Raw genomic sequence first — 23,553 nt, forward strand, 5'->3', positions numbered from 1 at the left:
GGGGAGAATTGTCTTTGCACAGATGTAGCATAAAGCTCATAACTAAAGAAAAAAGTTTCCTAAGAGCAAAAGTAACTAATCTCTGAAAAAACTTGTCAAAGGATATAGCAAATTCATCACTACTTGATGGCTTTAAATAGAGTGTATTTTAGAAGATGTGCTCCATTTCAGCTACAAAATATTAAACTCTACAGGATTCATTTACATAATGTGGAAACTAATTCCCTATTCGGTGGAAGTTCCCAGATAAAGTTTTGTGGCCTCCTATCAGGCAAACAGCCGGATCAGGCCATTGCAATGCTACCCCCTCCTCCACCCCCTCCAAAATTTAAGCAGTGTATATTTTATAAGCAGTAAAGGAGGGTGGAGGGAAATTACTAGTATTTATCTTGAAGGCAAACTTAAAGCTCCTCTCAGACTACAGATGACTCCAAAATCCGAAATACATTTCCTTCTTAAGAAGTGCAAGCACTTCATTTCTTTTTGGTTTTAAGCAAACTATTATTCTTCCCTGTTTCAGAAAAGAATGCAGGAAATTCCATCTCAGTAATAATTAATTGAACGAAACTCACTGTTATCGAAGCAAATGTGCACCAGTACATTTTTAGCAAGGATACATACAACTCTTTACTGTAGCCAGCAAATAAATTCCTTTTCCTTTGACATGTTCGCAGTTCTTTTCCTGGGGGACTGGACCTGGACAGGGAAGGTTATTCCACAAGGCTTCTTGAGACTTTAAAGCAAGTTAACACACTGTATTGGGCTGAAACTTTTCAAATTTAGCTAGCAGAGTGGCTGCCCGGAAAATCAGCTCAAACACGGGTCTTTCTGGCCTAAATCTCAGATGTGAGGCTTCCCCAGCTCCTATGAGTGCCCTGCCCAAACAGGCTGTGCTCTAGAAAGTAGATCGCACTAGAAGGTAGTTTTGACCAAGATGTCTGCCAGATGAATTCCCACCTTCACAACTATCTCAATGGACTACTAATATAAAATAATCCTCTCTGTAATTAAAAGTATATCGTGCTATAGCGGCACAGAAGTGCACAGAGCAGCGAGTAAGGAATCCTATACGCGACAAAGAAAACATTAGGTATAAAACACCCACGCTGCCCTTCGCCAGGACTATAGTTACGATGTGCTCACTCCCACCCACTAACAATGTTGTGGCATTTGCTCAGCACTGACCCAGAGGGTGAAGCGCTATCTCTGAAATCGGCGATATTCCTGACTGCGTCTCCTTTGTTCTTTTGAAGCTTGTCATTTAAATTTCAATTCAGCCAGGCAATGCTTTGTTTGAGATTTGATGGGAACACAGGAAAATGCAGACTGATTTACAGGTATTAAACTCGCAGGTCTGAAGCGGCGCCCTAAAATTAGAGACTCTTGTCAGTGATAATCACCATAACCATTCCTTTTGCATTGTATATTCACAAGATTATTTCTATGACAATACTTTTAGGAGGGCTGATATGAAAACGTGGAAATCTAATCTCATTAGAGAAGATGTGAAGGTAGCTAAGGACACGAACTTTTGTGATTACATGTTTGAAAAGGCATACGCTGCCACTATTAATACATGTTCATAACAGTTTGAATCAAATGCATGGGATACTAATTTACATCTACTTAAAACCAGAATATAAAGCACATGGAAAGACATTGTTTTAAAAGTGTTTATTTTTTAAGATGCGACAATTTTTGCTTTATAAAAAGACTAGAGTATCTGGGCAACTAACAACCTGAAAACAAAAGCAACCCCTTCCCTATTAGTGAAAGCAACCCCTTCCCTATTACTGACACACAGTTGCATTGCAGGTGAGCTCACAGCCTTTCTTGAACACAGGAAGAACAGGTTTTATTTACAGATCCACAGCTAAGCACCAGAACATCTTTCGATAAACCAGTTAGCTCCCACGTTTCAGCAAGATCATTCTGACAGTGATCAGGCCAGCTCTAGCAACAAGCAGCTTCTCCTTCCAGCTGGAGAAGACATTTCCACTCGTGCATGGCAAACAACTCTCCCGTACCACCACATACTTTAGCAAGCCACAGTGCACTGCTAAATACAGCAGTGTCCCTAAACCGCCCAAAGCACCTCACTCATTTCTGCTCCTGGTACGGCCGCACTGCAGTCGCACTTATCTGTACAAGCCTTCTTCCTCTCCTTCCTGCTCCTCACCTCCCAGCTGTCCCTGAAGCTGAAGGAACAGCACGAGGCCCTGAGCATATTCCAAGATTAAGCACAAAACCTCACAAATGAAGGGCATTTTAGCTCCACATTGCTAGCTAGGTTAGCATTTCTGTCTCATGGAAAGACTCTTTTTGTTTGCAAAGTTATGTTTGTTAGTAAAACCAATTATCTGCATCCATCTAAAGCATACTTTTAAGAAGGATGTTTTTCTACAAAAGATGCCTCAGCTGACATACAAATGTCACTGAATTGAAAATATAAAGCATATCCTATCTAACAAAGATAAGCAAGGAAAGCAAAGCTTTTCAGGGAAGAAAAGAATCAGGATGGTGAATATAGACAAAGAATTTGAGATAATTGGAAGCAGTCATTTTCACGGACTCTGACTTTACACTTTTTCATTACACAATAACTAGATGACACATTTAAAATGCAGTATGTCAACTACTATAGGGCTAACAGACATCTGAGCATTTATATTTCATATGTGCATCATCCAATTAAAAACAGTGAATATTTCCAAAAATCACCATGTGTCAGTCTCAAAAGTATAATTACTTTGCTTTCCTCAATTTGTCCTCCAATTTTTTTTCTTTTTAGACAGCAACGAATAGAATGAATATGTGAAGAAAATAAGAATCTTGTGAATTTAATAATGAAACAGCAGAAAGAAATTTGCTAACTTTTTAAGCTACTACACTGTTTAAAACAATGACATCATTTCAACAGTAATCTTTCAAGCTTCATTTTGTTCTCTCAGACCAGGCATGAAAATTCCACGAATACCAAAAATATCAAAATAAGACATTTTAAAGATGAGCAAAACTTGCTTTTCTTCTAAAACTTAACATACAATATATATTTAAAATTACATACAAGGATATTTTAGCTAAACCAGTTACTAAACCAAGCAGTCAGCCATGACAGAACTTGAAGTTTTCTAATTCTCAGACATAGTCTTGCTAAAGCCCTGACTTTATGACTTCAAGCAGCACTGGAGCAAGCAGTTGGCCACCTCAACAAGACGGCAGAAGACTGCCACCTTGTGAAAAACAAAAAAAAGTCAGACCTGCATTAACAGGACAAAAATCAACTGTCTGACCCCAGAGACTACAATATTTTTAATAGAAGCAATCCATCTGATTTATGTACTCACAAGAAGAGTAACAGATAAAAAAATATTTCAGCATGCACATATTGCTTATAGTGTAAAATTCCTGCTAATTTTGGACATGAACATATGTTGTCAAAGAACTTAAAAGAAACGAAATACAGGATGCTCACGAATAACAGAAAATGCAGTTCTCAGCATATAAGATTATCCAACAAGCTTCCTATCTTCCCAACTAACCACCTATTTTTAACTAAAAGAAAAAACCAATGTATTCAATTATTTGTCTTTTTTTTCCCACTTCCAAACAATTCAGCCATGCTGTAGCTGTTCAGCTCACTATTTTTCTTATTCTGACAGTTATTGAAAAATCATCATCTTCTTTCTGTCTGAGAACAACTGAACCTGAGCCCTCATTTTTAAACAGTGATTATAAAAATGTTAGCTACGCCATTTTTGTTTTCATCGTGCACATTTCAACAAATTAGCGTGATTTTTTTTCTAAATGGATAGCTGATTAATAAAATTTACAATAAATTATCATTTTAATGCTGTTGTAAGTATTTCATTGCCAAATGACACCTGCTGAGGAATTAACCTAAAGTAAGCAACTGTGGTTGTACTGAAACTAGAAGACCTTGGCTACATAAACCAGCATAAACATAGTCCTTTCTGCATGTCTTTAAGACAAATAGCTAATAAATTATGAACAACTACAACGGAAATATTTCAGGAGCAAAATACTAAAATCCATTTTCCAAAAGATACTTGCTCCAAGATTATAAAGTATGTTAAACTAATTCTTATATCTAGATTTAAACAATGCTACTGCTACTTGTCACATTTCTAAGAGATGTTGATGGAATTTGGAGACCTTTCTTTATGACTAATTATGATATAATTACAACCATCTTGATTTCTGAGACTGAATCAGGCTAACATTGAATATTACCTGCAAACTCCCTGTGCTTCATCAGCAAAAGTGAAAACATAGCTTTACTCTAAAAATAAATTCTCCTTTCATGTTTTAGTAATTCATGGACTTTCCTCTTTAATTTAAACTTATATTAACTCAGCCTGTTTTTAAATTAGCAAAATATGCTGAGAATAATTGTACTCTTAAATTAAAATATATAAGTATACTGATAAATCCCGTGATAAAATATTACACCATCTTATGATATTGGTTAAAAAACCCCAAACAGTTCACAGACATCTCTCTACATGTAATTTTTCTAGTGTCTTGTGATGTGGAGCTCATTAGAAGGTATAGTGCTCTAAATTTTGGGGGACATTTTGCATTCACTTTTCTTTACAAAAGAAATGCATTAAAATTGTATATATTTAAGCTCTGTTCTTTTCATTTGAAACATGGCTGCTATCTCTGTTAAGAATAAGTAGGAAGCATAAACACTGTTTCTTAACAGTGTTGATAATTGAAGGCATTCAGATACCAATATCAATAGACATGCTGGATAAAATACAACACTTGTGGACTATGTAAGCACAGGAATTTTTGCATCTTGTCAAGTGAATGAGCACCTACATAAAGCCAGGAAAAAAAAACAGATCTGGAAGACAATTCAGAATTCTAGCCAGAGCCCCATCCCTTCCCACGTTACCATTTCAACTCAGTACTAAAATTTGAGAACACAAATGAAGTTGTACTAAAATACGCATATGCTCTTTCCCTTGTTTACATTTTTACTGGCATGGTATACAAAAACAAAATTGGAAGCAGAAGGCATGCAAGACTTCCCCCCCCAAACCTGTCATACTAAAATCACAACACAAGACAACAGCCTGGACTCTGCAAGAGCCATGCTGGATTCTTGAAAAGCAACCCATTTCAGGTTTCTCTTGCCCCTTCAACTTATATATAAGCAAATAGGGAGTGATCAAAAATGGCTTTCCCTATTGTACACACATTCTCAAGAAATTACCACACTGCCAACAGGCCAAGAAGCAAACACTGACCTGGCAAATGTCTTAAATTCCATACAAATAAACCTACTGATTGAAGAGTGGCTTTAAGGTTTCCTTAGAAGAAACAAGGTTGCAAAAACATTGGACAGGAGAATCTGAGTTAACCACACTCTTCATAGTGTTAGTACAGGGAAGGGATCAGAGCCAGGACATTGATCTGCATACTGTAAAATAAAAAACCAGTAACAGTACCGATGTGAGTACTAACTCCACAGTACTGACCTTTTGAGAAACAATTCCATTTCAGAGTGACTGGAGTGGCAATAATACGATATGTTTGCATAGATTTGGCTGCAGTATTTTCATTACAGAATAAGAAAGAACTTAAAGATGCTACACAGCATGTGAAGTTTTGGATCCCTCCCTGCCACATAATTTAGTTATATTTATAAAACTGCTTAATAGTTAACTTCAAGCGATCAAATATTTTTGAGTCTAATTAAAGTCATTTACTGACAGGAACCATTACAGCCTTCTTTTATTCTGATGATAATTCACTAGATGCTTTAAATATATATATATATATATATATATATAAAATATATATATATATATATATACACACACACACGTATTTTACCTTTGTAAAACAAAATACATACTCCCTAGTTCCGTTAGATTTGTATATATATGAAAAACATTTAAAAGAACAATTCGGTAATGCCATTAGTATTCCTTTAAGATTACACGTCAAAGATCTTAGAAACACTCAGTTCAACTTGGGATTGCACTCATATCCTACTTCAATACAAACCTCTGAACACAGAACCTCAGGATATAAAAGCCTGGTTATTTAAAAGGGTATTAATTAGACAGCATTCCACTGTGTAACGACACGTTTCAGTCTGACATACATAAATTACTCCCTTTCTAATAGGTCACATTATCAACGGCAATTCATCTTTTGTTGTACCATAACATTTATTCCCCCAAAGAAGGTACATGCACATAGCCTCCGCTATATTTTCTAAATATCAGTTTGAAATACAATTTTCAAAATGCTCTAATGATTTAAGGGCCTACATTCTCTTTGCAAAACTAATGTAAGCATTTATTGACAAAAAAAATCATGAAAATTCAGTGGGATGTAGGAGGTTTTGAAAACATTATACTTTAGCAGTGGTTCATACCTTGACCACAAGCAAACCTAGATGGAAGTGGCCTGATCCAAGGAGTAAATATGCACCCAGAGGTAATAAAAAGGTTAGACACTTAAATACTGTCCTGGTTTTGGCTGGGACAGAGTTAATTTTCTTCCTAGTAGCTGGTATAGTGCTGTGTTTTGGATTTAGTATGAGAATAGTGTTAATAACACACTGATGGTTTAGTTGTTGCTAAGTAGTGCTTACACTGGTCAAGGACTTTTCAGCTTCCCATGCTCTGCCGGGCGCACAAGAAGCTGGGAGGGGGCACAGCCAAACTGGCCAAAGGGCTATTCCATACCATACGGCATCATGCTCAGTATAGAAACTGGGGGGAGTTGGCCGGGGGGCAGCGATCGCTGCTCGGGGACGGGCTGGGCATCGGTCGGTGCGTGGTGAGCGGTTGCATCACTTGGGGGTTTTTTTCCTGGGTTTTGTTCCTCTCTCGCTCTCTTGTTTTCCTTTTCATTACAATTTTATTATTATTATTATTAAACTGTTCTTACCTCAACCCATGAGTTTTCTTACTTTTACTCTTCCAATCCTCTCCCCCATCCCACCAGGGGGAGGGTGAGCGAGCGGCTGTGTGGTGCTTAGTTGCCGACTGGGGCTAAACCACGAGTCCTTTTTGGTCCCAACATGGGGCACGAAGGGTTTGAGATAATAACAGATTAACCAGAGCTTATTAAGGAATTTAGATCTGTTAACAGTTGCGGGTCACGATATTGATTCATGTGTTCTCGATATTAGTTTATCTGATCTGCACCATGCTCATTTTTTTGCTGTGCATGTTACAGACTGGTATTGGGTTTTATAGTGCGCTGTGCTCCGCAGTGATTAGTAATGTTTTACCTGGGAGATTTGTTATTAAAACACTGTCCTTGAGCTTAATTTGGTATCTGAGTTTTGTACTGAAGCCATTACTGTACGTCGGGTACCACCTCGTGGAGACAATTAGCAATTAAACTTCTTCCTCTGAGAGGTTTTTTTATGGAGGAAATACAGAATGGCACCTTCACTACCTTCTTCTATGATGTTTCCTCCTTCATTACCATAACTTTTCATAATCTTGAACATCCTTGGGTAGTTAAGATACTTCTGCTGGTATTTCTTGGGAATATTGTTTCAGTTTTGTCTAAGGTTAATAAGAAATTTAAGAATATCATCCAGAGATCTGCCCCAAGGCTGGATAGTTATGAGTGGCAGGGTGTGTGGGACAGTGTGGGCGAGTACCTAGGACAGTGGGCACCTCCAGTGTTTTGGAACTTCACCTCTGAACAAGTGCAGAATCCTGAAAAATTAGTAGAATATTTGGGAAAAGTATGCTGTCACCCTGGCAGTTCTAGGGAGACACAAATCACTGCAATGGGCTGGGGCCTGGCCCGTGTCTACCGAGCCCTGTTCAACACTGTTCAGTACCCTCAGGGGAAGAGAAGGTCTCTGGATCTGACGACAAAGCGACAGGCACGGTGGCTACTCCAACCTCCACGACAGGCACGGTGGCTGCTCCAACCCCAGTGACAGGCACTGCAGCTACTCCAACCCCGGCAACAGGCACCGCGGCTGAACCAGAAAACCAACCCGTGCTGGTATCAGTTGTCCCTATACACAAGAAGAAATCTTGGAGGCAAAAGTCAGCTCATTTAGAAAGGGAGGAAGAAAAAGCAGGGCCATCACAAGGAGAGGACGAGGAAGAGGAAGAAGTCATAAATGAGGCGGAAACCACCTGATCCCTATCCCTCAGTGAGCTGCAAGCTATGCAAAAAGATTTCAGCTGTTGTCCAGGCAGGCACATTGTCACCTGCCTGCTCCAATGCTGGGATAACAGGGCCAGGAGCCTGGAATTAGAGGGTAAGGAAGCCAAACAGCTGGGATCCCTTTCTAGGGAAGGGGGCATTGACAAAGCAATTGGAAAAGGGGCACCAGCCCTCAGCCTCTGGAGGCGACTCCTGTCAGCTATGAAGGAAAGATATCCCTTCAAGGAAGATGTTGTATATCGCCCAGGCAAACGGACCACCATGGAGAGAGGGATCCAGCACCAGAGGGAATTAGCTGTGCTGGAGGTGATTTATGGTGACCTGGACAACAAGCAGTTATCCAAAGATCCAGATGAAGTCAAGTGCACACGACCCATGTGGTTGGTACCCAGAACTTGGTACAGAGCGCACCAGCGTCGTATGCCAACTCATTGGCAATACTGACCTGGAAAGATGAAGAGGGACCAACGATGCATGAATTGGCTGGTCAACTCCAGCAATATGACGAAAGTCTCTTCCTCCCTCATCTTGGCTGTGGAGAAACTGGTCCAGCAACTCACAGAGGATAGATCCTACTCCCCACCTGTACGGACCAGCATCTCAGCTATTAGGAGTCAGCGTTCTTCTGCTCAAGAGAGAGGATATAGAGGGTACACACCACGGGGCACCCTGTGGTTTTACCTGCGTGACCACGGAGAGGACATGAGGAAGTGGGATGGAAAACCTACCTCAACCCTAGAGGCACGGGTACACGAGTTGCAAGGAAAAACAATCACCAAAGGGGGTTCTTCCAGGAAAATTGCTGCTCCAGTTTCCAGGGGGCAGTTCCCCAGACAGAGTAGAAGGGCTGATCTTATTCCTGACTTTAATGAAGGGACTCCTGACTCGTATGTACAAGAAGTGGGTAACAAATGCTATGACCAGGACTAGAGGGGCCCTGCTTCCAGCCAGGAGGAGGAAAGGGACAACCGGGTTTACTGGCCTGTGTGGATTCGATGGCCTGGCACATCAGACCCCCAGGAGCATAAGGCTCCAGTAGACACCGGGGCACAGTGTACCCCAATGCCATCGAGCTACACAGGGGCAGAACCCATCTGTATTTCTGGAGTGACAGGGAGATCCCAACAGCTCAATGTCCTGGAGGCCGAAGTGAGCCTAACTGGGAAGGGGTGGCAAAAGCACCCCATTGGGACTGGCCCACAGGCTCCGTGCATCCTTGGCACAGACCACCTCAGGAGAGGGTATTTCAAGGACCCAAAAGGGTACCGGTGGGCTTTTGGTATGGCTGCCTTGGAGACGGAGGAAATTAAACAGCTGTCCACCCAGCCCCATCTCTCGGAGGACCCTTCTGTTGTGGGGTTGAAGGACAACGGGTGCCGATCGCTACCACAACGGTGCACCAGAGGCAATATCGCACCAACCGAGACTCCCTGATTCCCATCCATGAGCTGATTCGTTGACTGGAGAGCCAAGGACTGATCAGCAAGGCTCGCTCACCCTTTAACAGTGCCATATGGCCAGTGCGAAAGTCTAATGGAGAGTGGAGACCCACAGCAGGCTATCATGGCCTGAACGAAGTCACGCCACCGCTGAGTGCTGCCATGCCGGACGTGCTGGAACTTCAGTACGAACTGGAGTCAAAAGCAGCCAAGTGGTATGCCACAACTGATATCGCTAATGCGTTCTTAATCCCTTTGGCAGCAGAGTGCAGGCCACAGTTTGCTTTCACTTGGAGGGGTGTCCAGTACACCTGGAATCGCCTGCCCCAGGGGTGAAAACACAGCCCCACCATTTGCCATGGACTGATCCAGACGGCACTGGAACAGGGGGAAGCTCCGCAATACATTGATGACATCATTGTGTGGGGCAATACAGCACGAGAAGTTTTTGAGAAAGGGAAGAAAATAGTCCAAACCCTTCTGAAAGCTGGTTTTGCCATAAAACAAAATAAGGTAAAGAGATCTGCACAGGAGACCCAGTTTTTAGGAATAAAATGGCAAGATGGACGTCGTCAGATCCCAATGATGTGATTAACAAAATAACAGCCATGTCTCTGCCAACTAGCAAGAAGCTTTCTTAGGCGTTGTGGGTTTTTGGAGAATGCATATTCCAAATTACAGTCTGGTTGTAAACCCTCTCTATCAAGTGACCCAATTTCAAATCGGGCCCTGAGCAACGACAAGCCTTTGAACAAATTACATGGGATATATGCAGTAGCCCTTGGGCCAGTCCCGTCAGGGCAAGATGTAAAAGATGTGCTCTACACCGCAGCCGGGGAGAATGGCCCTACCTGGAGCCTCTGGCAGAAAGCACCAGGGGAGACTCGAGATCGACCCCTAGGGTTTTGGAGTCGGGGATACAGAGGATCCGAGGCCCGCTATACTCCAACTGAAAAAGAAATATTGGCAGCATATGAGGGGGTTCGAGCTGCTTCGGAAGTGGTTGGTACTGAAGCACAACTCCTCTTGGCACCTCGACTGCCAGTGCTGGGCTGGGTGTTCAAAGGGGGGGGTCCCCTCTACACATCATGCAGCTGATGCTACGTGGAATAAGTGAGTCGCACTGATCGCACAAAGGCTCGAATAGGAAACCCCAGTCGCCCAGGAATCTTGGAAGTGATCATGGACTGGCCAGAAGGCAAAGACTGCGGAATATCGCCAGAGGAGGAGGTGACGCATGCTGAGGAGGCCCCACTATAGTACAATAAACTATCAGAAAATGAGAAGCAATATGCCCTGTTCACTGATGGGTCCTGTCGTATCGTAGGAAAACATCAGAGGTGGAAACCTGCTGTATGGAGTCCTATACAACAAGTCGCAGAAACTGCTGAAGGAGACAGTGAATCGAGTCAGTTTGCAGAGGTGGAGGCCATCCAGTTGGCTTTAGACATTGCCAAATGAGAAAAGTGGCCAGTACTCTACCTTTACACTGATTGTGGCAAATGTGTGATACTGATGGTGGCCAATGCCCTCTGGGGGTGGTCGCAGCAATGGAAGCAGAGCAACTGGCAGCGCAGAGGTAAACCCATCTGGGCTGCTGCACTGTGGCACGGTATTGCTGCCCAGGTAGAGGACCTGGTTGTAAAAGTACGTCACGTAGGTGCTCATGTACCCAAGAGTCGGGCCACTGAAGAACATCAAAACACCCAGCAGGTGGATCAGGCTGCTAAGACTGAAGTGGCTAGGGTGGATCTGGGCTGGCAACATAAGAGGGAATTATTTATAGCTCGGTGGGCCCATGACACCTTGGGCCATCAAGGAAGAGATGCAACATATAGATGGGCTCGTGATTGAGGGGTGGACTTGACCACGGACACTATTGCACAGGTTATCCATGAATGTGAAACATGCGCTGCAATCAAACAAGCCAAGTGGTTAAAGCCTCTGTGGTATGGAGGGCGATGGCTGAAATATAAATATGGGGAGGCCTGGCAGATCGATTATATCATGCTCCCACAAACCCACCAAGGCAAGCGCCACGTGCTTACAATGGTGGAAGCAACCACCGGATGGCTGGAGACATATCCCGTGCCCTGTGCCACCACCCAGAACACTATCCTGGGCCTTGAAAAGCAAGTCCTATGGGGACGTGGCACCCCAGAAAGAATTGGGTCAGACAATTGGACTCATTTTCGAAACAACCTCATAGACACCTGGGCGAACGAGCATGGCATTGAGTGGGTGTATCACATCCCCTATCGTGCACCAGCCTCTGGGAAAATCGAACGATACAATGGGCTGTTAAAGACTACACTGCGAGCAATGGGTGGTGGGACATTCAAACATTGGGATACACATTTAGCAAAAGCCACCTGGTTAGTCAGCTCTAGGGGATCTGCCAGTCGAGCTGGCCCTGCCCGATTAAAACTTTTACATGCTGCAGAGGGAGATAAAGTCCCTGTAGTGCACATAAAAAACATGCTGGGGAAGACGGTCTGGGTTACTCCTGCCTCGGGCAAAGGAAAACCCATTCATGGGATTGCTTTTGCTCAAGGGCCTGGGTGCACTTGGTGGGTAATGCCAAAGGATGAGGAAGTCCGATGTGTACCTCAAGGGGATTAGATTTTGGGTGAGAATAGCCAATGAACTCAATGGTATGATGTCAATTGCTATATAATACTGTATGTCATCACTTTTATGGTTGCTATATGCCATATCAATGGTATTACAGTAAGAATCACCCAGATTAATGAAGAATGAACTTTGATGAAACCAAGCAAAGTGCAGCGGTGATGGAACCAGAACTGGCTTCAGCATGCAACAATCCAATACCACACACCATCTCTCCTGCCCTGAAGGACTGTTATGACAGATGGAGCCCAAAGTCATGGAATAAATGAACTCACAGACATTTTAGAGGGATGCCCCATAGACCAAGGGAATGATCATAGAATCATTAAGGTTGGAAAAGACCTCTAGGATCATCTAGTCCAACCGTCGATATCTGTGTGTGTATACCAAAAGACAGGGAAAGTGATGGTGATTAATTGGAATGTATTGGAAAGGGTAGGACCCACCATGATGTGGTAGTATAAAATAAGGGGTGGATACTGTCCTGGTTTCAGCTGGGATAGTTAATTTTCTTTCTAATAGCTGATATAGTGCTGTGTTTTGGATTTAGTATGAGAATAATATTGGTAACACACTGATGGTTTAGTTGTTTCTAAGTAGTGCTCACACTAGTCAAGGTATTTTTCAGCTTCCCATGTTCTGCCAGGCGCACAAGAAGCTGGGAGGGGGCACAGCCAAACTGGCCAAAGGGCCATTCCATACCATATGGCGTCATGCTCAGTATAGAAACTGGGGGGGAGTTGGCCAGGGGGCAATGAGCGCTGCTCGGGGACAGGCTGGGCATTGGTCGGTGGGTGGTGAGCGGTTGCATCACTTGGGGTTTTTTTCCTCTCTTGTTGTTTTCCTTTTCATTACAATTTTTTTTTTAATTATTAAACTGTCTTTATCTCAACCCACAAGTTTTCTTACTTTTGCTTTTCCGATTCTCTCCCCCATCCCACCAGGAGGGGGGGAGGGCAAGCAAGCAGCTGTGTGGTGCTTCATTGCTGACTGAAGCTAAACCACAACAAATACTTCGTTTTAAAGAGAAACCTCTGAAACTGTATTACTTTCAAGGGCATATTATATAATATTTTATTAGAATGAAAAATTACTGTAAACATCTCCCTTATTTCACATTAATTACAGAAAGGTGTTCTCAAATGTCCCCTCATATTGAATTTGTTAATTCCAGGAGCTCACAAATTCAATATATGGAATATCTTCATATTACTAGAAATCAGATCTCACATTCAGTTCCAAGAAATAAGCAAACAGCTTACTTCCCCAATTCCAACTGGGGAAAAAAGTCCTTACATAATGCAAAACATATTACTTCATTCCAGAGTCCACAGTCCTGAAACAGAACTGGGTTTTCCTAAGGGTATGAAAGTACCAAAAAAAAAAAAAAAAAAGAAAAAGTCACCACATAAACCTCTGGATTTCATCCTTATTTGGCCATTGGAATGTTCTGTTTAGAAAAAGATAAAAAGTTACTGCATTCACAACAATATAAAAAGCCAGCTCCAGAAGTTGTCTATATAGAGATGGAAACGGAATATTGAGCCTATATATTAAGAATGGCAAAATAAAGTAACGAAATTCTAGCAATTTTTGAGGAACTGTGACTGCTAATAAACATACAAAATACATCAGGATCCAGAATATTGATTTTGATTTTAGTGTATCAGCAAAACTCCAGCCAGCAAATATATAGACTGGAACTAATACATATTTTACAAGCTCATGTCTTTGGAAGACTTTTCTCCAGACATAGAATGTATAATGTCTGTTATCTGCGAGTAAATACTTATGAACATAGGTAAATTTCCAGATGAGGAATAAAGAGATGACGGCAATTAAGCTGTACTGTACAGGGTGCTTTCGTAATGACAGAAGGAACTTCCTGATTTTAGTAGGGGTCAATAAATGAGGGAATGAAAAAAAGACAGTAAAGGACAGAAAATAGAACAGCTGAGGAAAGTGCAAACAGGCTTCGTGGCTACTTCTGTCACCAACAACTATTCCACCATTGATGAAGACAAAAACAAAGAACACAGTTACTAATATGATGTATGGCCAAGTTAAAGCAGTAAGCGTAAGTAGTTTTTTAGGCGATATGACATATTCAGTAAGAAACTGCAATATTCTGATCAAGTCTGAAAATGATCCTTTCCTGGAAGAAATCTTTTCATCTTTCTTTTTCTGTAACTCTGTCTTCCAGGCTTCATTTAGCTTCTCTGCAACAACATTTCCAGCACAAAAAGCTGTCCACACAATATTCGTCTGACGAAACATGAAGCCACAAAATCCAAGGAGAGCTGAAGTTTTATGGTTACCATAAAGACACATTAAATAGGCAAAGAGAGTAAAAAATACTGATCCTGGGTCTGTATAATAAAGGAATGTAAAAAAATAAAGAGTGGGAAACATTGCAAGAGTTAATGTAGACAAGATTCTCTGGAAACCAGACACAGCCTAGAGAAGAAGCAGAAAAATGTGGTTAGCAATGTCCAATAAAACTAAAATAAATTAAAAAAGAGTATCATTCTTGAGAATTCCATTAACACAATATAACATCTCCTATGCTCTTTGGTTCCATTACTGCACAAGCACACATGCTATATTTTTGTTAACCTCCTGCTATGTTAATACAGAGTGTCGGACTATACAATGTTAAGACAAATGAAAGTATGGAACATTATTGCAGGTGAGTTAAAAATATGGCAATGAAAATACACCAACTTCTTTCATATGTCAGGTGTTCACATCTTTGTGGCATTAAAATCATTGTGGGAGTATAACTGCTCCCATACCTAGGATAAAAGAGCTGCACTAATGGGCGAAAGAAAGGGAAAAAAAAAAATCCATGTTTTATGCCCCTGCAATCTCATCATCACATTCTGTTTATTTGTGAGACAGCAGAACACATCATTACATGCTTACACTATTGCCTCTTTTGAAGCCTGTCCACAGAGCAGGCAGTTCCAAGTTTATAATCTTTGGTACAGCTTTTATGGTTTATCTTCATTATAATTCATGAGTTAGAAAAGAAACTTTAAAGAAGGTAGGAGACCATACAGTTAAAAACTCCTCCCAATTATCCCACTCACTACATGATGCAATGCAATTCACAACATTAAAAAATGTTGCATGATGTTTCTGAATGATGTAGCGTGGGGTGAAACAACCAGTCACCACCTTACACAAAAGAGGAAGAGAGAAAATGCTGAGTTCAAAGAAGTGCCAACAATAAAACTAAAACTACATTTTCTAATGCTTAGACTACTGTCATGGAACCTTTTGTTTTCTTACATTTATAGTTCCACCTCCAAGCATAAAATTAAAAGCGTTCCAAAAGTGGAAACAATTTATTGAATTTGACCCACTTCTGTATAGTCTTATCATGTGCTTAAACATGAAGAGTCTCCAGTAAGAAAACACATCAGAATAAATTTTCTTTATAGTAAGGGAATCCTTCAGTTATCAGTGAACAGGAAAAAATATTCTTATGGTTAAAAGTGAAACTAAAGAACTTCACTAAGGTGAAACATTTTGAATAGGCCATTAACCACTGGAACAATTTACTTGCTGCAGTGGCGGATGCTCCCATACAATATTCTTGTATCCAAGTTGAACTGTTATGGTCTGGATGGGTGGACAGCTAGACAGGTAAAAACTGGCTGGATGGTTAACTGGTCATGCTCCATCCAATGGGGAGTGTAACAACCACAGTATCACAGGGACCTATACTGGGACCTGTCCTGATTAATACCTTTATCGATGACTTGAAGGCAGCGAGAGTACACTCTTATCAAGACTGCAGATGACACTAAGCTGGGGGGACCAGGCAATATGCTAAAGAGCAGAGTTGCCATCCAGAGTGACCTAGACAGGCTGGAGGAATGGGGCAACAGAAGTATTATGAAATTCAACACGGACAAATGCAAATGCCTGCACCTGGAAAGGAAGAAATCCCCACAATGATACAGGCTGGGCACGGAGAAGCTGAGGAGCTGCTGCTCTGTGGGAAGGGACCCGGGGGTCTTAGCAGACAGCGAGGTGAACATGAGCCTCCAGCATGCCCTGGCACTAAGGAATACCAACAGCGTCTTGGGCTGCATTAACAAGAGCATAGCAGCAGATCAAGGGAAATTATTATCCCTCTTTGCACTATTTGTTAGGCTGCACCTAGAATATCATGTCCGCTTTTGTGCCCTGTGATACAAAAAAGGCACTGGTAAACTGGAGCAATGGCAGAGGGTCACCAAGACAGTTGAGGGCTGAAGCACCTGCCCTCAGAGTAGAGGGTGAGGGAGCTGGCCTTGTTCAGCCTGGAAAATAGATGGCTTGTGGGGACCTAACAGCAGCCTACCGATACCTGTGAGGATGTCAACAGGTAAAGGGAGCCAGGCTCCTCGAAGTGGTACACGGTGGGAGGACAAAAGACAACAGTCATAAATGAGAGGTTCAGACTGGATGTTAAGAAAAACATTCTTCACCGTAAGGCCAGTCAGACATGGAGCAGGTTGCCCAGAGAGGCTGTGCAGTCACTCTCCATCCTTGGAGAGTTTTCCAGACCCCAGCCCTGAGCAACGTGGTCTGATCTCAGGGCTGGCCTGCTTTGAGCTGGAAGGTGGACCTCCTACGGTCCCTTCCAACCAGAATCATTCTCCAATTCTTACCAACTTGAATTATACTCCGGTTCTAAATACTGACATCAAACCTGGTATCTTTCTAAAGAACACAGTTTAAACGCAGCTCACAGGGCTTCACTCAGGATTCACTGGTTGAAGTTTTATGAAGAGTCTTAAGCAATTCCAACTAGATGAGCATTCAGATCTTTGGATAGTAAGTCTATATGCATACTTTTGACTTTTATTTCAATGGGACTACTTACAGTTGTGTACAAGAATAAATGTTTAGAGGATTGCACCCCGAGAGAGAAAAAAGATACTAAAAAAAGTTAGAGAAAAGGAACGTGCCTTCTTGGCCAAACTGGTAGTACTACTTGCGGTTATATGAAACTGAGGCCAGCTCACATGTAGTGAAGCGAATATACAGAGCCATCAAAATCGCTTGTACGAGCACATAAAATTATTCTACTTTGACCATACCTTATTTTTCTGATGGATCTTGAACAGAAGTAAATAGAGTAAATAGAAGTTCCCAGTGCTGAAAAGGAGGTTAATAAACCTGAGCATTCCCACAGAGCACACCACGCTTCCCGTCCACCCGAAGAGCCACGCCGCGGGCTTCGCTACTGCCACCGAGACCAGGTACAAGCCCGGCAGCGTGGTGATCATGGGGTCCCACTGGAAGGTGGAGAGAGAAACAGGGTTATGGAGCTGCTACCACACAAAAAAGGGACCAGGGACGCGCGATGGGTTACCATACACCTTCCCCACCCACGCCCCATTTTGTTACTTTGGACCTTTAGCAAATTTCTGGCATTATTAGACCAAAATTTTTGAACACTTTGTATCCCGCCCGGCGCACTACTGCACCACCAAGTAACAGAAAGCAGAAACCAGCGTTTTGGACAACACTGACCACAAATTATTCCCTTTTCAAAGCGCCCACGGTATGTTTAAAGAAATCATCGATCCTGACTGGAAAACACGAGCCGGGACGGCTCCCGCGCAGCACCTGGAGGAAGCGGCCGTGGCAGTAGGCCTGCGCCTGGGGGACGTGGAAGCCCTCGTCCATGTAGGGCCCGCGCTGGCGGTGGTTGATGGCCGCGAAGAGCAGGCACGACAGCAGGAAGGTGCCGCTCATGGCGGCGGAGAGGCCGTGGGCCTCGGTCCGCTCCATGCTGCCGCCGCCGCCGCCGCCGGGCTGGCCGGGAAGGGGCCGCCCTTCCGGGAAGGGCCGGGCGCGGGGAGGAGGGGCCTGGCGGCGCGGAGCCGCGGCAGAGGCGCTCGCCGGGCGGCGGTGAGGGCCTGGCGGGTACGGCGGCGGCCGGGCCGGAAGGACGGGCGGAGCCAGGCGCGGGCGGTGGCTCCGGTCGGCGCGGACGCTGCCGGGCGGGAAGGGGTGAGGAGAGCGGCGGGCTGGGCCTGCGGGCGCGAGGTTGGGCCTGCCTCCGCCGTGGAGCCCGCAGGCGCGGGGTTTCCCCTCTAAGAAGCGCTGAAAACCGTATATGAATGGTTGGGCGTTATTAAATTGTGTCTTACACGGGACACGAGCGGGCGCGTCTTCCTGTAGTGGTTACTGTGGCAGACGCTGTAGGGCCGGCGCTGGCGCGCGCTGCCCGCGGCCGCTCTGCGCCATCGGTGCGGGATGGAGTTAACGCATCGGCTGGAGCTGTTCCCTGACTGCAGCGTGACCCTCCTCCTCTTCAACCACGTGAAAAATGCCGCTGCTCTAAGGAAAAAAGCCATGGAAGGATCCATTGAAGGAGCATTAATAAACCCTGCAATGGTGAGCGAATGCTTGTGTCGGCCTGTTCGTACGGCCTTACAGTTTTGAAGGCAGTGTGGAAGTCCTGCTCTGTGGGAACTCTGTGAAAAACGACCTGTGCTTGTAATCGCTGTCGCACGAGTTGCTATGCACGTAATTCGCTTTCTCTGCGCAAATGCCCCTCCTTTGATTTCTTTACAGTGTCGTACAGCGTAAGGGTTCATCTGTGCAAAAGAAAGGGCCTTGGCAGGATCGGCCAAAACAGTTGTCGCCTTGATTCACTTCACATCCTACTTGGTGCAGCTATTTAAATCTACTTCCATCTGTAAAATGTAGTACTAAGTGCTTAATGCTGTCAAAAATCTACTATTTGGAGCCTTTGTTCTCATTTAAACCCATAACTAGTTTCTGAAGCTAGTCTTTTTTTGTTAGAATTAGCAAAGCGGTAGTTAGGGAAGAGGAAAAAAAAAAAGAATCTAATCTGGCAGTTTACTGACAGAGGATTTATTAATGTGATTCTTTTTTCAAAAGATTTCAGTAACCAGATTGAGGGAGTGTAATCTTTATTTTTATGTCAAGTGTTACGCCATGCAGGAAATAATCACATTGACTTTGGAAGAGCAAGAATTGTTAAAATAACTAGCAGAATACTGTTTTGCTCACTTCTACAATTGCAGGCTTAGGCTATCAAAATTAAGTGGTCAGGATTTTTTCAGAGTTCAAAATAGTATGTTAAATTTCTGTTTAACTTCTGTTGTGTTTTACAGATTCTAGATCCTTTTCAAATTCTTGTGGCGGCCAACAAAGCAGTTCATCTACACAAGATAGGTAAAATGAAGACCAGAACTCTCTATGCAGAAATTATTTTCAGCCTTTCACCAAACAACAATGTAAGATTTACTGAACAAATGTCTTTTTTGCCAGAGAAGCTTGCTAAGATCTGTGCAGCCAAACTAAATATACGTATTCACTTAACTGTTTACCTGGCTACTAATAGAAGTTACTGTTATTTTTAATAACACTAATATGCTGTTATCTCTTGTAGCTTGTCAGAATTCCATTAACGTAAAACATGTCAATTTATTCTCTTGGTTTATTTGACCCAGTAACCCGAAAGGTTGCTTATATGTAGTAAGAAAGTGACTCATAACATTTTGATATTTTTCTTCTTTTCTTAGATTTCAGATGCATTTAAAAAGTTTGGCATTTCAGACAGTGACACAGCAGTACTCATTGTTCTGGTTGTGGACAGAGAAAAAACTGTAAATCTGGAAGATATAGCATCTCAGGTAGAAGGCCAACAGGTTTCTCTAGATGAACTACCCCAACTAACAGACACTGCCAAAGTTAAAAAGGTATGTAGCCAAAAGAGATGACTGGCGTAGAGAAAAGGCATAGTTTATTTAGTTGTCTGATTAAATATCAATGGGCATAATTAACTTAGGGTCTGTATTTCTTTAGCACAACTGGAAACTTCTTTTAAGTGAACCTTGATTATTTCTTTCTTATAATTTTTTTTACTTGGAAAAAGGTGCTAGTTGTGACACCCTGACATCACAAATTTTAAGTCTTCAAATTCTTAACATTGTCTAGAAGTTGTAACATAAAAATAAATTCCAGATCGCTGCCTACCATTCAGACACTTTTGCTACCTGTTTTCTCAGGCAAATATCCATTTAATTAAAAATAAATTTTCAGTCCTGAACAGTTTCATAATCTTAAGCGCATAAATAGTCCCAGCATGGGTGGCTAAAATAAAAATGTGTTGATTAGCATTAAAGTGTGTTAGGGCGTGTGTGCTCTTAACAGATTGCCATATGCTAGATAGGTATCCTGAAGCATATGTGTTTCACTTGATAAAATCCAAGTTACTTAAATCATCTTGATCATGTCCGTCAAAGTAATGATGGGAGACATATGAGTAAAATTGGATAAATCATAGCATATAACATGTGGAGCTGAAAGTGCTGCTCTCATTCAGTTTCTTAACTTCCCTTTATGGCTTGCAGTTTCAGAATTTGCTTGGTTCCTCAGTCCCAATTTTGCCTTGCAGTCACGACAAGATAGGAATTTCCAATGTAAAAAGTGGGGGAGAGAGGGAAGTCTTTTCTTGTGTTCATATTTTTAGAAGATATGTCATCAATTCTTTTCCTCCTTATACAGCTTTTATGTTTTTCTTGTTCTTTTTTTCTGCAGATGTACAAAGTTACTCCACAGGAAGAAAAAATCGGCACCTTATTGGATAGTATTGTTTGCAGAATGTCAACAAAGGATGTTTTATGAAAATGTGGAAATAAATTTTTTTTAAAGGAAAAAGAGGGCTCTTTAAGATGTGTGTAAAAACACTTCGTTGCAATTCATCCTGCACTTCAGAGAAAGTGGTGTAGTACTGAGTAGTTTGATGGCATCAGCTTTAACCATAAATGAGCAAGCCTGGATATGGGGGTAATCCGAGCTGTATTCTAAACACAGAGAGCGATTCTGCCATGCAAAGCAGAATTTGCCATTGGCATTTCTGTCCATTTTCTTACCAAGACAAAAAAATCACTTTTGCCAGTAGCTTAAGTTGATCCTAAACAGAAGGCTTGGAAATTTGTACTAACTTTTCTCTTTCATCAAATGTTGTGCTAGTCCCAGATAGGATTCAAACATTGTAAATCATTTTTATTAACCCTCCCCGATTTGTTTTGTTTTGGCACCCCTGATGGATGATACCCTTTTAACGATACTACTGTCAGAAAAGGCGTCTCCATGGCACAAAGTATTGCTGATGGACTAGAAAAAGGAAAGTTTCCATCAACTCTCAGCAGCTCCTCTCTCTGCTGATGGGATGGAGTCACTGCCCACCCTTTGGGAAGAGGAAGGGGCGGGAGCGGCACCACAGCAACCGGTGGGGGCAACGTGGAGCAGGGGCATCAGAGATGAGCCCCTGCTCCAATTAATAAGGTCAGTATGGATGATGCCATGGTGATGTTAGTACCTGACAATTTGACGTCATCAGATGCAGCGTACTGCTGAGGTACTGGTGTGTTGCTGTGGTACTTGTATGTTGGCGTTAAAGGATAATGAGAGGTGCTTTTACTTTGTAACACTGAATTATGCATGGTGATGCCGACTTTCTAGGGCCTGGTTCCAGGTGCAGAAATCACAGAGAAATTTACACCATAGATTTATTCACTTAAATTGTTGATATAACTTACATAGCATTGTGAAAGGATCATTGAACTCATTTTGTTGAACCAGTGTTGGGAAAGGCCATCAAAGGGAACTAAAAAGAATATTGATTTCCAATAGTCACCAGGTCCAGCAACCCTGCATGAGTATCATTTAATCACATGCAGGCATCCTGTTTAAGAAAAATTACTGTCCTAATTAGGTAGAAATCCATACTCTTTGTTACTGTTACGCTGTATTGTTTTTCTGGGACGTGTATAAAACCGTATAGCTGTCTGCATTTTTGAGTTTCTTTCCTAATGTTCTCTGAGGTATTACGATTTGTGTACTTACAAGGTATTTGGAAGAGTATGCCGCAGATTCTTACACACAGTGTTGGGGAAAACAAAATATATTTTGGGGGAGAGGCAAGTCTGAGTTAGAGTTGAAATGTTATCCACTACAGTAAACAGACCAGCAACGTATAGACCTAGTATTGTCTGTGTGTCTGTATTTAACATGGAAATCCCTAGCTTCTGTTTTGCGTTTTGATTTTGATTAATTCTTCCCTCAATTAAAACACAGTAGTACAAATACCGTCCTTTTCTTACCAACCAAATCAATGGCAAAATACTTACCAAGTACCAAGGGAATTACAAGGTTTATCAAAAGAAATTATTCAGGAGAAATGGCTGTGCTGATTTCTTGATTTAAAGATGGTTTTGCAGAATGTATCATCCTCTCTAAAAGGAAATGTGAGGCAGTAGTAAAAAATGGAGCTTGGAAGGGCTTGAGTCTTTTGAAGTAAAATGTGTGTAACATCAGCATGTGAGAATGACCATGGTTTTCCTTTTCTGACAGTCCAGTTGGTACATGGAGTATATCATCAGATTTGCTGGCTGAACTGCTGACATTGGTTTTGGTAGCTTAAAATAACAGCAGACAGGCATGCTTAAAACACAGCCTTTTTTGAACATGTGTAAAATGTCAGTCTGGTCTGTTTAATATAGGAGAAATATTAATAAAAATATCCCTGTGTAACAATTGATACACAAGTTCCAGACTTGGGTTCCCAGTTTCTAATTCTTGTCAGTCTATTTCATTGGTGTAGAAACAGTAAATAGTTTGTTACTGTTGACATGAGTTAAATTATGAAATTTTGATTTACTGTGAGACCAAAGTGAGCTATTTTCATGCATGGATTTACTGGAAATTATTCTGGGAGCTGAAGCCTCCATAGTGTCATTCAGTCAGGCAGATGATTTGGGTCTGTTGGCAGTGAAGACTATGCCATTGCCCTGCAAGACCAGAGGTTTCCGCTAGTCCTAGTTGCATTATCTAAGTTAAACAAATTATTTACAAAAACTGATAATAAATATAGATTTTGTTGACCCTGCAAAGTTACGCTTGTCTTTCGGAACATATTAAGAATTAGTAAATTTGGATCTATAATGTTACTGTTAAATCAACCACTGCTGTTTTCCAGCAAAGCAAAAATTTAAGGAAAAAAGACAGGTTTTTCGAAACACTTAATGTTCTGCTGCTGTCTCCTCTGAACTTTCATACCTTGTCTCCTCTATCACAAGGTGAAAGAGAGGAAGCTGAAGCATTTTCAGCACCGTATTTGGATCTCCAGCGCTTCAGAGGCAGGATATACCTGCAGGATTTATAAATTTAACAACTAAATCCAAAAGTCTGATATGTGGTCAGTTGTGGTCAGTTGTTCTAGATTTTCTTTTTTTTTAGGTGGGGTGGTTGTTGC

At 42.1% G+C, this 23,553-nt stretch overlaps 2 protein-coding genes across 2 annotated transcripts; one reads left to right on the top strand and one right to left on the bottom strand.

The window, feature by feature from the left end:
• Positions 1–13,308: 13,308 nt before the first annotated feature.
• Positions 13,309–18,188, bottom strand: ALG10 (ALG10 alpha-1,2-glucosyltransferase). The gene is made up of 3 exons (XM_075492172.1): positions 17,886–18,188; positions 17,354–17,551; positions 13,309–14,714 (listed from the first exon to the last, which is right to left on the bottom strand). The coding sequence occupies exons 1-3, from the start codon at positions 18,048–18,050 to the stop codon at positions 13,659–13,661; spliced, it is 1,419 nt and encodes a 472-aa protein (XP_075348287.1). The 5' UTR covers positions 18,051–18,188; the 3' UTR covers positions 13,309–13,658.
• Positions 18,189–18,311: 123 nt separating this feature from the next.
• Positions 18,312–20,954, top strand: TPRKB (TP53RK binding protein). Its single transcript, XM_075492186.1, has 4 exons — positions 18,312–18,659; positions 19,406–19,528; positions 19,817–19,993; positions 20,835–20,954. Exons 1-4 carry the CDS (start codon positions 18,519–18,521, stop codon positions 20,919–20,921), a joined length of 528 nt encoding a protein of 175 aa, XP_075348301.1. The 5' UTR covers positions 18,312–18,518; the 3' UTR covers positions 20,922–20,954.
• Positions 20,955–23,553: the final 2,599 nt, after the last annotated feature.

The sequence above is a fragment of the Mycteria americana genome, chromosome 1 (genome assembly GCF_035582795.1).
Source record: "Mycteria americana isolate JAX WOST 10 ecotype Jacksonville Zoo and Gardens chromosome 1, USCA_MyAme_1.0, whole genome shotgun sequence".
Taxonomy (NCBI): domain Eukaryota; kingdom Metazoa; phylum Chordata; class Aves; order Ciconiiformes; family Ciconiidae; genus Mycteria; species Mycteria americana.